We start from the raw sequence: 19,167 nt of genomic DNA, 5'->3' as shown, positions 1-19,167 counted from the left end.
TGCACCTGCTGATGGGTAGGGCCAGGAGTTTTACTTGACCATGAACAAATCTGTTTCTTGGTCAGGTCATGTGGTCAGTAAAACTCCTGGCCCTACTCATGGCCGTGTCTAAAATGGTACCCTATTCCCTATATAGCGCACTAATTTTGACCCGAGACCAATTTGAGCCGGGGCCATGGGCTTTCTGGTGGGGGGGCGGCGTGGTGACTGACCTCATAGTAGGAGATGAGTGGGGTCATTTTCCAGATGAGCTCAGGAGAGGGCTCTCCGGAGGTGTTGCATGTCAGCACCACATCAGCACCCTCCTGCACCATCACCTTGGACGGGCTCAGAGTCGCCATGGGAACCACTGCCAACGACAACGAAGGGGAGATTCAATGCCATCTTAGTTAAAAATCACTGCACACACACGGCAGTGGTTACACACAGATTACAACTCCATGTGTCTCGCAACTCCGATAAAATCGATTGGACACTGTCTGGAGCCTCTCTAAAGGGAGACAACAACACAACAGACATTGGTGGGGAGGGGACTGTGACCTGACTGTGACCTGACTATGTGTCCAATCAGCAGCGTGGCTGCCTCTTAGCCGTGGTCAATGGCATGGGAGCGTCTGGCGAAGAAGGGCCAATGTCTGTCGAAAGTCCTGGCTGATGAAATGGACAGATCTCTTATCTCCACTCAGGGACGTCGCCAAGACTCTTAACAGCATGGCAACCCTCTCAATCATTCTAAAACCCAGAAAACTATTAATTTCAGCACTCAGAGCGCAATATCAGCCCTTACCATCTCTCTTACAACTCTCTTACAAGCACTGCCAGCTGGCACAGTATACCTTTACAATGTGTCCATCTTTAACAACACACCCCGTGGGCTAAACTGGTTGCAATGGTTGTATACTGGTTGAAACCAGTTTTAGACACCAGTAAAACTTTCAGCATCAACATCTCCAATATAAATACTGACAGGCAGCAGTGAAGACTATATCTTGGCCTCAGATAACCTCTGCATCCAACACATGAAAACTACAGCACTGAACAGTGGAGCTCATATAGTGCAGGATGATAGAGAGAGAGAGAGAGAGAGAGAGAGAGAGAGAGAGAGAGAGAGAGAGAGATGAACAGAGAGATTCACTGAAAACGACAGAGAGATTCCCTGGAAGAGAGATGGTCAGAGAGAGTGAGAGGGAACGACAGAGAGAATGACTGAGAGAAAGGGGGGCTGCAGGGTACTCAGTGTTTCTGGCTGGCTGGCAGCCATGGGGCATCGTACACATGTGGGGCCTCTCCCGTGCGTCGTCTTCATACACGGGGTCCCCCTGCCGTCTTTCCAGGGGCCCGCACGTAACCGTGGCGAAGGTGAAAATAGCATCCTAATGGAGTGGAGGCTGGACAGCCGGATCAATAAGTGTTATCAATGTCACTATATAGCCTCCTCTGTACCCCAGAGCACACTTGTACAGGTCCAGGTTCCTCTGTGTTAATACACACTGGTGAGTGTTACTGAGTGGAAGGGGGAAACTGATCCTAGACCAGCTTTGGTTTGTGGGTACTCATAATGTGCAAATTTCACATTAGGACACAGCATGTGAATCTGAGGACAGTTTCCTTTATTCCGCAAAGCCAGTAAAGGGATAGTTTTCTGACATTTTCCCCCAACCTTAACTGTTTTCTTACCTCAAGACGAGTTACGTCTTAGAATTTTAATACGAGCTCTACGGAAAGCCTGTAAAGTAAACAATGCCCGAAAACTATTGAGTTTAGGGTTGGAAGGGAGTTGGCTCTCTGGGTATGAATAACGAGGGCATGTTGTTCCAAACGAGCCACTTTAAAGAATGACTGTCCGTGACATAAGTTCTCTCTGCTGAAACTGGATCTCCCAAGTCCAGCGTTGCCCACTCTCCATTATGACCATTATCTCTCTGTCTCTGACAGTAAGCCCGCTCTGACATAAGAGGGGGACTGGATGGGGATGGGGGGGGGGGGGGGGCATTATCAGGATGGGAAGGATACATTTTCAATAAAAATAAATCAAGTGGGGCCATTACTGCAGTGAGGGAGTTTGAGCCTGGTCAGGGGTTTCCTCCCGCCACCCTCCGCTGTACATTGGAGGTCCTGAGCATCGACCTCCTCTCCCAGCCATAGCTTCATCCATATGTTCTCACAGGAACAGTGCAGCGGGTTCCCAGAAAGAATCCTACACAGACAGAAACACAGCGTTGAGTGTCGATTCACACACACGGACACTGACACAAACACGCACACACACGCACACATAAACGCATGTATAAGCCCAAAGAGATGAGCACATACGCGCACACACACTCTAATGTTTTTTGGGATCCATGATGACACATTGTCAATCGGGGGTACATAAAACACTGCTGAAAGAGGGGGAAAGTTAGAAAGGTTAGAGAGAGGTAGGGAGAGAGAGAGAGAAAGAGAGAGAAAGACAGAGACAGAGACAGAGAGACAGACGAGTATAAGACAGAATACAGTTGATTTGAAAAGCAACTCACAGATTTGATATGTTTAAATGTCGAAATATCCTCCAAGACAGCGATGACAGGTTGTTGTCTTTCAAATTCCTGTCAATCAGAATTAACATTATTGACAATGCTAAAAAAATATCCAAAAGAAATGCTAACCTGTACAACCATTCCAACAACGACCTCGGGGCACAGATGTCAGTTCAACATCTAGTTTTGATTTGCATTTGGTTGAGTTGTTAACTAATGTGAATTCAATGTGAAATCAACCAAACATGTCACCATGTCATTGGATTTAGGTTCAAAGTTGGGTGAAAAAAACATAAAACTCCCTTACTTTCCTGTCTTTTTTCAAACCCAATCAGTTTTCCACGTTGATTCAATGTTATCACATGTCATTTTTTGATTGAAATGACATGGAAACAATGTTGATTCAACCAGTTTTTGCCCAATGGGTTGTTTGTCTTACAGTAAACAATTATTTTTGTAAGAACTCTAATTTGGCCTTCACATTGAGATAAATGTTGCCTTAGGCCTATGGAAGCCACTCACAGATACTGAAGCTTGAGGTTGTTCTGGAAGGCCAGTCGAGACACATAGGTAAGCCGGCTGTTAGTCACAGTTCTGCAAAGCAAATACACACAAAAACATGATCATACTGTACTAGTTGACAATCTGGGCCCCATCATGACCACAAGTATAAGATATCACATAACATAAAAGACTCACAGATTCGTGAGGTTCCGGTAATAATGCAGGTCTTTGTCATTGATGGAAGAGAAGCTACTTTGGTTTGCAATATATCTGTCAAAAATGAAATTGGGAAAAAATAGGTTAGTTAACAGAAGTAGCAGGCCCACTGAACAACCGATACACATTTCAACAGATATTCATCCTTAAGAGTCGATTGACGCGCCTGTGCGCCAACGTAATTAACATAATTTAAAAAAAATAGAGATATCAGGGGGGGGGGGGGGGGGTTCGTATGGGTTGCATCTCAATCCACTGCATCAGCCTATGTCAGCCTTCCACATCTGCTGTGGAAAGTGGCAGAGCTACAGCGCTGTTTGTCATACCAGGAGACATCCCGAAAATCGGTCTTCTCATGAAAACTGTAGCGTCCGAAACGGTTTGGCCTACAAACTAATACGACCCCCACAAGCCCCACAGGACTCGTCTGAAGTCAGTACTGTCAATGTGCCAACTTCTGTCTGCAGCATCCGAACAGTTTGGGCGACAAAATAATATGACTATGGAAAGGGGAGACTCGTTTTGTTCTATGACCGCCACAAGTGTCACAGGTCTCTCTGAAGGTAACCCGGTACCAGTTTCAAAATGTTATGGAAGTATGGAAGTAGGTTTGTGAGCCCAGAAACGGGGTGAAATAAAATATACCTTAGCAGTCAAACGTTTGGACACACCTACTCATTCAAGGGTTTTTCTTTATTTTTACTATTTTCTACATTGTAGAATAATAGTGAAGACATCAACACTATGAACTCACTGTCTCTTCCTGAAGACAAATAATGTATACAAAATGCTTCAGTCTGGGTTTAGACTCCATCATATTTCTGAGACTGCACTCGTGAAGGTGGTAAATAACCTTTTAATGGTGTCAAACCAAGGCTCTGCATCTGTCCTCATGCTCCTAGACCTTAGTGCTGCTTTTGACACCATCGATCACCACGTTCTTTTGGAGAGATTAGAAACCCTAATTGGTTTACACGGACTAGTTCTTGCCTGGTTTAGATCTTATCCGTCGGAAAGATATCAGTAAGTCACTGTGGATGGTTTGTCCTCTGACAAATCAATTGTAAGTTTCGGCGTTCCTCAAGGTTCTGTTTTAGGACCACTATTGATTTCACTATATATTCTACCTCTTGGTGATGTCATTCAGAAACACAATGTCAACTTTCACAGCTATGCGGACGACAAACAGCTGTACATTTCGATGAAACATGGTGAAGCCCCAAAATTGCCTACTCTGGAAGCCTGTGTTTCAGACATAAGGAAGTGGAAATGTTTTACTTTTAAACTCGGGCAAAACAGAGATGCTAGTTCTAGGTCCCAAGAAACAAAGAGATCTGCTGTTGGATCTGAGAATTAATCTTGATGGTTGCACAGTTGTCTCAAATAAAATTGTGAAGGACCTTGGCGTTACTCTGGACCCTGATTTCTCTTTTGACAAACATTTCAATAATATTTCAAGGACGGCTTTTTTACATCTTCGTAACATTGCAAAAATCTGAAACTTTTTGTCCACAAATTATGCATAAAAGCTAATCCATGCTTTTGTCACTTCTAGATTTGTCACGCCCTGGCCATAGAGAGGTTTTTATTCTCTATTTTGGTTAGGCCAGGGTGTGACTAGGGTGGGCATTCTAGTTTCTTTATTTCTATGTTTTCGTTTTCTTTGTGTTTGGCCGGGTGTGGTTCTCAATCAGAGGCAGCTGTCTATCGTTGTCTCTGATTGAGAACCATACTTAGGTAGCTCTTTTTTCCACCTGTGGGTGTGGGAAGTTGACTTTGTTTAGGGCACTTTGCCTTTGAGCTTCACTGTTTGTTTTTGTAGTGTTTATTGTTTTTGTTCGGCGTCATTTTGATTTAATAAAAGAAAATGTACGCTCACCACGCTGCACCTTGGTCCTCTTCTTTCAACAGCCGTGACAGAACTTCCCACCACCAAAGGACCAAGCAGCGTGGTAAGGAGGAGCAGCGTGGCCAGGGGTATGAGACAACCTGGGAGGAGGTAGAGAGGTGGTCGGTCGACCCAAGGAGAGTGCCAGAGCCCGCCTGGGATTCTATGGAGCAGTGCGAAGAGGGATACCGGAGGATGGAGTCGGCGAGACGAACACGGCTGGCAAGGAGGTGGTCGGTCGACCCAGGGAGAGTGCCAGAGCCCGCCTGGGATTCTATGGAGCAGTGCGAAGAGGGATACCGGAGGATGGAGTCGGCGAGACGAACACGGCTGGCAAGGAAGCTCCAAATTTTGGGGGGGGACCCACGGGGAGTGTGGCAGAGTCAGGTTGGAGACCTGAGCCAACTCCCCGTGCTTGCCGTGGCGGGCGTCGTACTGGTCAGGCATCGTGTTATGCGGTGGAGCACACGGTGTCTCCAGTACGCGTTCTTAGCCCGGTGCGCTACATCCCAGCTCCCCGCATCTGCCGGGCTAGGGTGAGCATCCAGCCAGGACGGAGTGTGCCAGCCCTGCTCTCCAGACCTCCAGGACGTCTCTACGGCCCAGGATATCCTGCGCCGGCTCTGCGCACTGTGTCTCCAGTGCGTCTGCACAGCCCAGTGCGTCCTGTGCCTGCGCCCCGCACGTGCCGGGCCAAAGTCACCATCCAGCCAGGACGGGTTGTGCAGGCTCCTAGCTCGAGACCCCCAGTGCGCTTCCACGGCCCAGTGTATCCGGTGCCTCTGCCTAGTACAGGGCCTCTTGTATGTCTCTCCAGCCTGGTGAGTCCTGTGCCTGCGCCTAGAACTAACTATTCCGTATTAACATTTAACATTTAAGTCATTTAGCAGACGCTCTTATCCAGAGCGACTTACAAATTGGAAAGTTCATACATATTCATCCTGGTCCCCCCGTGGGAAATGAACCCACAACCCTGGCGTTGCAAGCGCCATGCTCTACCAACTGAGCCACACGGGACCGTATGTCTCCCCAGCCTGGTGAGCCCTGTGGCAGCTCAACGTACCAGACTGCCCATACGTCTCCTCCCTCCAGTGATGATCCATGGCACGAAGCCTCCAGTGATGATCCATGGCACGAAGCCTCCAGTGATGATCCATGGCACGAAGCCTCCAGTGATGATCCATGGCAAGAAGCCTCCAGTGGTGAGACATGGCACGAAGCCTCCAACGAAGGCCTCCAGTCCGGAGCCTCCAGCGACAGTCTCCAGTCCGGAGCCTCCAACGACGTCCTCCAGTCCGGAGCCTCCAGCGACGTCCTCCAGTCCGGAGCTTCCAGCAACGTTCTCCAGTCCGGAGCCTCTAGCGACAGTCTCCAGTCAGGAGCCTCCAGCAACGACGGTCTACAGTCCGGAGCCTCCAGCGAGGGTGCCCAGTCCGGGGCCCGCAACGAGGGTGCCCAGTCCGGGGCCCGCAACGAGGGTGCCCAGTCCGGGGCCCGCTACGAGGATCCCCAGTCCGGGGCCCGCTACAAGGGTCCCCAGTCCGGGGTCGGCGGCGATGGTCCCCGCACCAGAGGCGCCACCAAAGTGGGGGGAGCCAGAGGTGGAGGGGGGTCTAGGTATGGTAAGTAGGTATGGTCCTGCCGTACATACCTACATGTACGCTACGGTCACAAGACACAGGCCTCCTTATTGTCCCTAGAATTTCTAAGCAAACAGTTGGAGGCAGGGCTTTCTCCTATAGAGCTCCATTTTTATGGAATGGTCTGCCTATCCCTGTGAAAGACGCAGACTTGGTCTCGACCTTTAAGTCATTACTGAAGACTCATCTCTTCAGTGGGTCCTATGATTGAGTGTAGTCTGGCCCAGGAGTGTGAAGGTGAACGGCAAGGCAGTGGAGCGATGAACTGCCCTTGCTGTCTCTGACTGGCCGGCTCCCCTCTCTCCACTGGGATTCTCTGCCTTTGACCCTATTACGGGGGCTGAGCCACTGGCTTACTAGTGCTCTTCCATGCCGTCCCTAGTAGGGGTGCGTCACTTGAGTGGGTTGAGTCACAGACGTGATCTTGCTGTCCGGTTTTGCGCCCCCCTCGGGCACGTGCGGTGGAGGTGATCTTTGTGGGTAGTAAATTGTCTCAGGGTAGTAAGTTGGTGCTTTGGCAGAGTGGATGGGGTTATATCCTGCCTGGTTGGCCCTGTCCGGGGGTATTGTCGGTCGGGACCACAGTGTTCCCCGACCCACCCCTGTCTCAGCCTCCAGTATTTATGCTGCAATAGTCTATGTGCCGGCGAGCTAGGGTCAGTCTGTTATATCTGGTGTAATTCTCCTGTCTTATCTGGTGTCCTGTGTGAATTTAAGTAGGCTCCCTCTAATTCTCTCTCTCTCCCTCTCTCCCTCCCGGAGGACATGAGCCCTAGGATCATCCCTCAGGACTACCTGGCCTGATGACTCCTGGCTGTCCCCAGTCCACCTGGTCGTGCTGCTGCTCCTGTTCTGCCGTGCTACATTACCTTGTCCCGGACCCGCTGTTTTCGACTCTCTCTCCCTCTCTCTACCGCACCTGCTGTCTCGACCTTTGAATGCTTGTCTATGAAAAACCAACTGATATTTACTCTTGAGGTAATGACCTGTTGCACGCTTTACAACCACTGTGATTATTATTTGACCATGCTGGTCATCTATAAACGTTTGAAAATCTTGAAGAACAATCTGGCTTTAAATGGCCATGTACTCTTATAATCTCCACCCGGCACAGCCAGAAGAGGACTGGCCACCCGTCAGAGTGTGGTTCCTCCCTAGGTTTCTTCCTAGGTTCCTGCCTTTCTAAGGAGTTTTTCCTATCCGCTGTGATTCTACATCTGCATTGCTTGCTGTTTGGGGTTTTAGGCTGGAATTCTGCTGATGAAAAAAGGGCTTTATAAATACATTTGATTGATTGATTGATTGATGAAATAACACATATGGGATCATGTAGTAACAAAAAAGGGTTAAAACAAATCAAAACAGATTTTAGATTTTAGATTCTTCAAAGTAGCCACCCTTTGCCTTGATGACAGCTTTGCACACTCTTGAGATTATCTCAACCAGCTTCACCTGGAATACTTTTCTAACAGTCTTGAAGGAGGTCCCACATATGCTGAGCACTTTTTGGCTGCTTTTCCTTCACTCTGTCGTCCAACTCATGCCAAACCATCTCAATTGGGTTGAGGTCGGGTGATTGTGGGGCCAGGTCATCTGATGCAGCGCTCCATCACTCTGCTTCTTGGTCAAACAAATGATAGTCCCACTAAGCGCAAACCAGATGGGATGGCGGATCGCTGCAGAATGCTGGGGTAGCCATGCTGGTTAAGTGTGCCTTGAATTCTAAATAAGTCACCGACAGTGTCACCAGAAAAGCACACCCACACCATCACACCTGCTCCTCAATGCTTCACGGTGGGAACCACACATGCAGAAATCATCCGTTCACCTACTATGCATCTCACAAAGACACAGCAGTTGGAACCAAAAATCTCAAATTTGCACTCATTAGACCAAAGGACAGATTTCCACCGGTCTAATGTTCATTGCTTGTGTTTCTTGGCCCAAGCAAGTCTCTTCTTCTTATTGATGTCCTTTAGCAATGGTTTCTTTGGAGCAATTTGCCCACGTAGGCCTGATTCACACAATCTCCTCTGAACAGTTGATGTTGAGATGTGTCTGTTACTTGAACTTTGTGAAGCATTTATTTGGGCTGCAATCTGAGGTGCAGTTAACTCTAATGAACTTATCCTCTGCAGCAGAGGTAACTCTGGGTCTTCCTTTCCTGTGGCGGTCCTCATGAGAGCCAGTTTCATCATAGCGCTTAATAGTTGTTGCGACTGCACACTTTATCCGCATTGACTGACCTTCATGACTTAAAGTAATGGTGGACTGTTGTTTCTCTTTGCTTATTTGAGCAGTTCTTGCCATAATATGGACTTGGTCTTTTACCAAATAGGGCTATCTTCTGTTTAGGACCCCTACCTTGTCACAACACAACTGATTGGCTCAAATGCATTAAGAAGGAAAGTAATTCCACAGATGAACGTTTAACAAGGCACACCTATTAATTGAAATGCATTCCAGGTGACTACATCATGAAGCTGTTTGAGAGAATGCCAAGAGTGTGCAAAGCTGTCATCAAGGCAAAGGGTGGCTACTTTGAAGAATCTCAAATATGAAATATATCTTGACTTGTATAACACTTTTTTTAATACATGATTCCATATGTGTTAATTCCTAGTTTTGATGTATTGGCAATTATTCTACAATGTACAGTAGAATATAGTAAAAATTAAGAAAAATCCTGGAATGAGTAGGTGTGTCCAAACTATTGACTGGTACTGTATATACAGTGAATGTAAATATAAATGTAACATGTAAAGGTTAATAAAAATAAAAGATCCCAGAAATGTTCCATACGCACAAAAAGCTTATTTCTCTCAGATTTTTTGCACAAATTTGTTTACATCCTTGTTAGTGGCATTTCTCCTTCGTCAAGATAATCCATCCACTTAACAGGTGTGGCATATCAAGAAGCTGATTAAACAGCATGATGATTGAACAGGTGAAACTTGTGCTGGGGACATCAAAAGACCATGCTAATATGTGCAGATTTTTCACACAACACAATGCAACACGTCTCAAGTTTTGAGGGAGTGTGAAATTGGCATGCTGACTGCAGGAATGTCCACCAGAGCTGTTGACAGAAAATGTAATGTTCATTTCTCTACCATAAGCCGCCTCCAATGTATTTTGGGCAGTACGTCCAACCGGCCTCACAACCGCAGACCATGTGTAACCATGCTAGCCCAGGACACCCGGCTTATTCACCTGCGGGATCCTCTGAGACTAGCCACCCGGACAACTGTGGTTTTGCACAACCGAAGAATTTCTACATAAACTGTCAGAAACTGTCTCAGGGAAGCTCATCTGCATGCTCGTCATCCTCACCAGGGTCTTGACCTGACTGCAGTTCAGGGTCGTAACCGACTTCAAATGCTCACCTTCAATGGCCAGTGACACGCTGGAGAAGTATACTCTTCATGGATGAATCCCGGTTTTAACTGTACCAGGCGAGGGGTTTGCTGATGTCAAAGTTGTGAACAGAGTGCCACATGGTGGCAATGGGGTTATGGTATGGGCAGGCATAAGCTACAGACAACCAACAAAATTACATTTTATCAATGGCAATTTGAATGGACAGAGATGCCGTGATGAAATCCTGAGTCCCATTGTTGTGCCATTCATCCGCCACCATCACCTCATGTTTCAGCATGATAATGCACTGGCCGAGTGTCACATGGATCTGTACACAATTCCTGGAATCTGAAAATGTCCCAGTTCTTCCATGGCTTGCATACTAACCAGACACGTCACCCATTGAGCATGTGTGGGATGCTCTGGATTGATGTGTACGATAGCATGTTTTTTTTACGTTACAGCCTCATTCTAAAACTGATTAAATAAATAATCAGCCACTCGGATTTGAACCCGATCTAACATCTCTGGAGACCTGAAAATATCTGTGCAGCAACTTTCCCCATCCAACCTGACAGAGCTTGAGAGGATCTGCAGAGAAGAATGGGAGAAACTTGCCAAATACATGTGTGCCAAGCTTGTAGCGTCATACCCAAGAAGACTCGAGGCTGTAATCGCTAAGTACTAAGTAAAGGGTCTGAATACTTATGTAAATGTGATATTTCAGTTCTAAATGTTTTAAACATTTGCAAAATTTCTAAAAACCTGTTTATGCTTTGTCATTAGATTGATGAGGGGAAAAAAATATTTAATTCATTTTAGAATTAGGCTGTAATGTAAGAAAATGTGGAAAAAGTCAAGGGGTCTGAATACTTTCCGAATGCACTATATGTCCAAAAAATATATATATTTCCTGATCTTTGTTATATCTCCTAGATGTAGGACAGACACTTCAAAACCTTATTCCTTCTGATTATTTTTTTTACCTATAGGGGTAACGGCCGATTGTAAAGCTTATTAAAGAGCAGTGATACTAGCAAGAGCAGTGTGCGGGTTTCTTCTTTTGTTTCTCACCTACAGGGGTCCTAAAATTCCAAATCAAATAGCTAAATGATCCATGGTATGACCATCTTAAAACAATTCCATATGTCAGGTTAGTAGACACCCCCAACCACCCCTAAAAGCTTAGACTTTTAGAGTTTTTTTTGAATGACTACCTCATCTCTGTACCCTACCCACCACACATGTAATTATCTGTAAGGCCCCTTTCAAGCAGTGAATGTTTAGGTGTTTTTCCGTGATGGGAGTTTTTGTTGAAGACTTTTGTCAAGGTCGTTTGAAAATACAAATTTCACAAATAGACTGATGATTGTCAACATATAGGATAGGCCCTAACTCCAGTCGTCAACTTCTTGTAATTTTTAACAGTCGACTATTCCATACAAATAGATGTATTCAATATTTTATCAACAAAACATTTTTTTAAAGTGTATATATGTTTTTTGTATATGTTTACACTGTAACCTTACAATAGAGCGGGAGGTAGCCTAGTGGTTAGACCGTTGGGCCAGTAACCGAAAGGTTGAGCTGACAAGGTAAAAATCTGTCGTTCTGCCCCTGAACAAGCCATATAACACACTGTTCCCCGGTAGGCCGTCATTGTAAATAAAACTTTGTTCTTAACTGACTTGCCTAGTTAAATAAAGTTAAAATATACAACTTTTTGAAATAGAGGCTATGCATCGAAGCGTCTGCTATGGTCTTGACAAAGAGATGCTCACATCATGTCCTCCGCATTCTAAATGCTGTACTTTTGATTCTCTGATTGTCTTCAGCTCTGAAACGTGTGTGGAAATTAATTTAGTCTAGGCCAATTCATTTTTTTTTTTCAAAATAGATACAAAACAAATCTGAATATATAATTGTAGGCTTTCGGGCCCATTGTCCTTGCAAATATTTGCGGGAGTAAGACTACACCTCTTCCCGGAGCCACCGTGGAGCGTCGATCGGTACCGATAGCACCACAACACTCCCCCTCGCGGTTCAGTAGTCCCCACCGCTCTCAAACTGACATACACACTCGAGCGCGTGTACACACACACTTATTTTCCTAACATCACTGCTGCAAAACTATAAAATAAGTTTTATTAGCCAATTCAAATAGCCCAACTTTTGACTGAGAATTGGCCATTCGATTGAACCTTCAATTCTGCTCCTTGATAGCCTAAAACGCATAGGCTTTTTTCACATCTTTATTGTGTGCCGATTAGGAAGGTTATGTCTGGTCATTCCACCAATTGTGTGCCTTTTGAGTAGTGTAACTTGATTTTTTTTTTAAACGTTGGATTTCACCTCATTTTAACATTCCGTCATAAAAAGCACATGTTCACAAAACACCAGAACATGGGCAAAATAGAGTAGAACTAGCTCACTGCTTTTACACTATGGTTTGACTCTTGGATGTAAGAAAGGAATAGTTTCACGACATTAAAATGAGAGTTCAGTTCATTTAATATGGTTTACCTTACCTTACCTCATTTACATGTGTAAATGAATCACTAATCACATGAAATAAATAATCACCTTCAGAAATTACTGTCAAAGCAACAACATAACTAGAGCTTTACAATGATGATGACATGTTTTAGAAATGTTGGGGTTATGTGGATACAAATCTTCCTAGAAGTCATAGAGGGTGCATGAAAGGACATGTCACAATTCAGATGTATTGAATTCTCATGTGGTCTATATTAAAGGCCAATTGAATTAATATGATAGGCTTTTACAATTCAATATTGGTGCACAATTGCTACTTGAAATATCAAAGTGACTCAAAAGGCACTCATTTCGTGGAAGACACATCTGTCATAGGCCGAGGCCTGTATGTTGGGTCCGGTGATGGATCATGGACAGTGACTCACATGTCGGTAATGTTGTCCATCTCCAGCTCCGACTGCAACACTGGAAAAGCCATGATACCCCGATCCTGGTCCACACAGGCGATCCTGGTCCCGCTGCAGGAGCAGGACGCGGGGCAGGCGGCCCCGAGCCGCCACAGTCCCATTAGTACGCAACACAACCCGAACAGAAACACCCCAGTACCCCTCCGAAAGGCGCTCATCTCGGCTCCCTCCATGCCCGACCAAGGACGGCTTGAATCAGCCAAGCTCCAGCAGGAGACGCTGTCAAATGCTCAACCCAGACGAGCAGGCACCAGCCGCTCTCCGCGCAAATGGGTGAGATGCTGAAAATGGGTTTATCCGTTGCGTTCGTCTCCACAAGAATCCAGCCAGTCACTCAAATTCACATTGAGACACCGACGTGTGTGTATGCCAAGGATTCCTTCCCTCTCTCTCTCTCTCTCTCTCTCTCTCTCTATCTCTCTTTCTCTCTCTCTCTCTCCCTCTCTCTCTCTCTCTAGCTCTCTCTCTCTCTGTCTCTCTCTCTTTCTCTCCCTTTCTCTCTCTCCTCTCAGTCAGATGACACTGGCACTTATAATTCCACACAAAACCCTATGTCCTGTGCAGGTCTGCCAGAGGCAGAGCCGTGGATGAATAGATAATGAACAGAGACGACGGAGCCGAAAGCGCACACCGTTTATTGTTGCGTTGTTCAAGCAGTGCACTGAGGAGGAGGCGGCGCGGGTAGGCCAACCAACAACAAAACATACAGTATGTTATAGATCGCCGTCAAGAATACGCCCTCCAGACATTGTTTTAGTTCCGATTCCACGCTGATTGTTCCAGATGGCCAGGGGTTACAGGGCTCTCCTCCCCGTCATTCACTAGCGGTCTTGTGTTTAGCAGTGTCTCGGTCGGACGAGATGCGTTGGTGTCCTTGTAGGCTATAATGGACAAATAGCATAACATCGGGCATGAGAAATATGGGGCTTGGTTTACAGCCAGAGTGTATTCGAATAGAAAATCATGTGTTAATTAAAAAACAAAATGACAGCGCAGGTGTGCATCTGCTTCAATGACATTTGACTTATCCCACTGGCACAGCGGGGCATAAGGGCACTACTCTCAGTCACCAATCATTCCCTCTTTAGCCGCGGTGTACCAGCCTCCATCACCTTATTAAATCATTATGCTCCATTTCATAACCATAAATATTTCAGCCGGCATGTAGTGAATCAATAACATGTCATCTGTAGTGGAGGGACATTGAAAAGACATCTAAAAGATAAGTTAATTTAAGGTTCTAAATTAAACGTTGAAAACGAGGTTGAAAACACATATTTTCCAGATGTTTAAATCTGGTTAATTTTCGGCTTTGAATGAAATTGAAAAGAGGTAATTTAGCCTACAGATGTTGAAAATATGTAATTTTTGGTAATTGACTGTATGGTCAAATTTCAACTATACATACAGTGCCTTCAGAAAGTATTCACCCCTTGACTTTGTTCACATTTTGTTGTGTTACACCCTGAATTCAAAATGGATTACATATTTATTTCTCTAATCTACACAAAATACCCATAATGACGAAGTGAAAACATGATTTTAGAAATGTTTGCAAATGTATTGAAAATGAAATAAAGAAATATCACATTTACATACGTATTCACACCCCTGATTCAACACTTTGTAGAAGCACTCTTGGCAGCAATTACAGCTGTGAGTCTGTCTGGGTAAGTCTAAGAGCTTTCCACACCTGGATTGTGCAACATTTGCCTATTATTCTTTTCAAAATTCATCAAGCTCTGTCAAATTGGTTGTTGACCATTGCTAGACAACAATTTTCAGGATTTGCCATAGATTTTCAATTAGATTTAAGTCAAAATTGTAACTCGGCCATTCACTGTCTTCTTGGTAAGCAACTCCAGTGTAGATTTGGCCTTGTGTTTTCGGTTATTATCCTGCTGAAAGGTGAATTAATCTCCCAGTGTCTAGGAGTTTGCCTGTGCTTAGCTCCATTCCATTTCTTTTTATCCTGAAAACTCCCCAGTCCTTAACGATTACAAGCATACCCATAACCTGATGCAGCCACCAATATGTTTGAAAATATGGAGAGTGGTACTCAGTAATGTGTTGTATTGGATTTGCCACCCAAAAAACACTTTGTATTCAGGACAAAAAGTGAAAAGCTTTGCAATTTCTTTTGCAGTATTACTTTAGTGCCTTGTTGCAAACAGGATCCATGTTTTGGAATACATTTATTCTGTACAGGATTCTTTATTTTCACTGTGTTAATTAGTTATTCAATGTTTGATTTTATTTATTTTTACCCATCTGGATGCCCTTCTTTACGAGGCAATTGAAAACATCCCTGGTATTTTTGGTTGAATCTGTGTTTGAAATTCACTGCTCGACTGAGGGACATTACAGATAATTGTATGTGTGGGGTACAGGGATGAGGTAGTCATTCAAAAATCATGTTAAACACTATTATTGCACACAGAGTGAGTCCATGCAACTTATTATGTGACTAAGGAAATGTGTACTCCTGAACTTATTTAGGCTTGCCTTAACAAAGGGGTTGAACTTAATGACTCAAGACATTTCAGCTTTTCATTTTCTATTAATTTGTAAAAATTTCAAGAAACAAAGTTCCACTGACATTATGGGGTATTATGTGTAGGCCAGTGACCAAAAAATACGCAATTTAATCAATTTTAAATTCAGGCTGTAACACAGCAAAATTTGGAAAAAGTCGAGGGGTGTGAATGCTTTCTGAAGGCACTGTACATTTTCAATTAAGTAATCATTATATCAAAATAATTATTGTTAAATCTATTTAATATAGGAAAGAGGAGCCAAATGAAGATTGCAACATAGCATATTTATTATTGCTCCCATCTGTCACATGCACTTATGTAAGCTTTTTTAAAAGCTTTAAAACTGTCAGTGATGATGTTCAAAGTGGTCCAACCTACAGAATAAACTAACAGACCACTTCAACTACAATAACATTCTCAGTAACGGTTACTTAAATATGTTTTTCTTGCAATGACTGTGATAAGTTGTTGTTTCAATACATTAGTTGAATGCACTGATGGTATGTTACAGGAAGGTAGAGTTTTATTCAGTAGAGTAGAGTACATTATAGTACAGTGCTACACAGTAGTTTAATTCAGTTGAGTAGAATACAGTTGAGTACAGTATAGTTCAGTACAGGACGGGACAAAATCTGAACCAAACATAGACAAAAAAAAGACGTCCAAAAGACATCAGTGTCTGTCCGTGCTTAGTGGGTTGCCACATCACGCACGCACGCACGCACGCACGCACGCACGCACGCACGCACACACACACACACACACACACACACACACACACACACACACACACACCAGTTCTCAGTCGCGCGTCCTCCCCATGTGAGGATAGGATGTGACGTGGGCACTGACGCACAGCATGTAGTCTATGTCTGCATTGAGGAGCATATGTCTAATTACCGAGGTGAATCTGTCTCTACAAGTCTATGGGGGTGTCTCCAAATTGAGGTTGAGCATAGTACGGTGTGCATATCACATCAAATCCAAGTTGATTGGTCACATACACAGTTTAGCAGATGTTGGAGCGGGTGCAGTGACATGCTTGTTTTACTAGCTCCTAACAATGCATTACATGCCAAACAGTACACAATAATCTCTTTTTTTTTTTTAAACAAGAAATCAAGAAATGTCAGAACGAATCAAATGAACAACCAGATAACACTGTAATAGTAATCCAAAAGTACCAATATGTTTACACATGATATAGCCCCTATAGGCCATGGAACACGCTGTAGCTCAGTTACATCACAGATGATCTATTATACTGACAAGATTGTCGAGTGACCGCTCTAACAATGGAAATAAATGTCCTCAAAGATGGAAGCACTGTACTGTTTGATGTAAGGCAGTGGGGGAGGATGCGAGATAAGGTGGGAGCATTCAGCCAATGAGAGGGCAGATACGCATGTGAACAACAGGTACAAACAACTCTGATATAAAGTCCTATTCTTTTTTTAGTTTCCGAAATGCCAGGTGCTTCCACTTAAATCAGTGCATTCACAACAACCTAACCACGATGAAACATCTATTCGATTGAATAAGTCTCAGGTAGCAAATTAGCAACTACATTTTTTTGTTGATCAAATTCGACACTGGCTAACTGACCTTCATGCAAAAATGTTTCATTTCATGGCCTTATTTTCGTGGAAAGATTTTGGGAGGAGTAAAACCTCTCGCTTTGCATCTTCCTCTCTGGTTACATGCTTCAAAATGATGTGCCATGTGATGATAGGGACACGCCTGCCTGGGCCTATCAGAAGATTTGGCGTCAGTGCACTTAACCCTCTCTCACCTTGCTTGGGATAAGCTACAGAGCAGTTTAAAGTCGTGTTAATATTATGGTGAAGGAGGCCTATAGGAAAAAGAGGAGAGTTTGTGTGTGGAGGGACGGGGTGTGAGTGAGTGAAATGGAAAAGCATTAGAGGGGAATTGTGGGACATTTTATTAGTGGTCTCTGGCTCTTGCACCGGAACTGGTTGAACTGAGTTGGTGCGTGCCGGGGAGCACCACCCATACCTCAAACGTCTTTTCCAAATACTCAGTTAAATACTCCAGGGAAAATAGTCCACATCAATCATCCAACGTGATAACAATCGATTGGTAAACATAGTTCAACCGGATATCATGTAGATAAGCAGTAGGCCTATTCATTGTAAGGGTAATTACAACAGCCCTGAGTTAACTCGCAAAATGGTTTGAAATTATGCCATGTATGGCTCTGCTTATAACTAACTTCCCCTCCGTCTGTGGTATTATCCCCCAAAATTAGCCTGCAGCTTGTACTGGGAAATCAAGTCTATTTCAAAGCTAGCTTATCGCCATGGTATCAAAGACAAATCATGTACTGCCCCTCTGTGGTCATTGAGCAAGAATGCATGCCCACAAAGTAGATTACTGGGTAAGAAAAAACATTGTAGGCTATTGTCCTGAAGCTATGGCTGTCTTTGTGGCTGGATCCAATGAGTGACAAAAATATCCAATATTTATTTAAAGTAAGACCATAATATCTATCTTAATGGTTCATATATGCACTATAGTGTAATATGTTAAGATAATGATGAAAATCTTATTTTATTGTTTGTTTCATTCATTCAGAGTCCTTGATTTTTTCTATGCAGACTTTAAGTTGATATTTGCCCAATTATCCATTGCAGCAAATTTCATTTAAACCTTCTGGTGTTTGATGTGGTGTCATTAAAATTTACTTGGGTGTAGTAGGCATACTTAACTACTCATGACACTGCAGATCAATATCTGTCAAGGTTTGGCTATGCCAATCTTCCTTTCCTGGCCTTTGAAACAAGCTGGATCTCAGCCATATTGCTTTCACTTCTCTAATCCCTTCAGATCAGGGCAGTGTTCATAAGGGCACACAACGGAAAACGGAAAAAAAAAATATTTTGGGGACAATACATGGACGTGCCTCACTGTTTCAGTCCGTTTTCATTTACAATGGTAAATATAGCTCTCCAGTGCTTACTTCACCGTTTCACAAATGGTGGAAGGGGACCCGCTGGTTATAATCCAGTCCTGCCTAGAAACATTGTTGTTGTTGCACATTAGACAGTATTGCATTATGGCATTGTTTGTGTTGACATGTTGAGTCATGAGAAGACTCCCAAAGCTTTAGGTGGGTCACAGTGCTAAAAAGTTTGGGAAGAAGTGAATTGTACAGCAGTGATGTCACAATGGGTAATGTATTACGTTTTGGCTTGACCTTTATTCTAATAGGTAGACTCAGGAATTATGTATTAACTTTATGATCTGAAATAAATGATTAATTGGTCATGTTTTGGGTTCAGTATCAGTCAACCAATACTATCCAGGGCCTGGCTCCCCAGTGGGTGGGCATGTGTCCAACCAGGCCCATGCCCCTGTATTACAGTGTAATGCATTGGTGGCTATAGAGTTGGCCAAGCGAAAAGCCAGCAGCAGGCCTTGCGACACAGTCTAATTAAAAAACAAACCATATTTGGTTAAAAACCCTACTGAATATTTCTCACACACTTTAGCTGAGACAGGTCAAATATAATGAATTCA

The 19,167-nt window shown here is 44.1% G+C and overlaps 2 protein-coding genes across 2 annotated transcripts in view; one reads left to right on the top strand and one right to left on the bottom strand.

Moving 5' to 3' along the window:
• The window catches only part of LOC120063544 (BDNF/NT-3 growth factors receptor-like), a 95,064-nt gene extending 81,801 nt beyond the window's left edge, over nt 1–13,263 (bottom strand). The window contains exons 1-6 of the mRNA XM_039013904.1: nt 13,049–13,263; nt 3,219–3,293; nt 3,042–3,113; nt 2,520–2,588; nt 2,049–2,197; nt 213–349 (exon numbers count right to left, since the gene is read on the bottom strand). Coding sequence (XP_038869832.1) covers nt 213–349; nt 2,049–2,197; nt 2,520–2,588; nt 3,042–3,113; nt 3,219–3,293; nt 13,049–13,263 — 717 coding nt within the window. The remainder of the gene's footprint in view (nt 1–212; nt 350–2,048; nt 2,198–2,519; nt 2,589–3,041; nt 3,114–3,218; nt 3,294–13,048) is intronic.
• Nucleotides 13,262–19,167, top strand: part of LOC120063543 (solute carrier family 28 member 3-like) — a 29,466-nt gene continuing 23,560 nt past the window's right edge. The window contains 1 exon segment of the mRNA XM_039013903.1: nt 13,262–13,363. Coding sequence (XP_038869831.1) covers nt 13,262–13,363 — 102 coding nt within the window.

Source organism: Salvelinus namaycush, chromosome 18 (genome assembly GCF_016432855.1).
Source record: "Salvelinus namaycush isolate Seneca chromosome 18, SaNama_1.0, whole genome shotgun sequence".
NCBI lineage: Eukaryota > Metazoa > Chordata > Actinopteri > Salmoniformes > Salmonidae > Salvelinus > Salvelinus namaycush.
The sequence above is the reverse complement of the archived record's forward strand: the minus strand, read 5'-3'. Positions and strand labels throughout refer to the sequence as shown.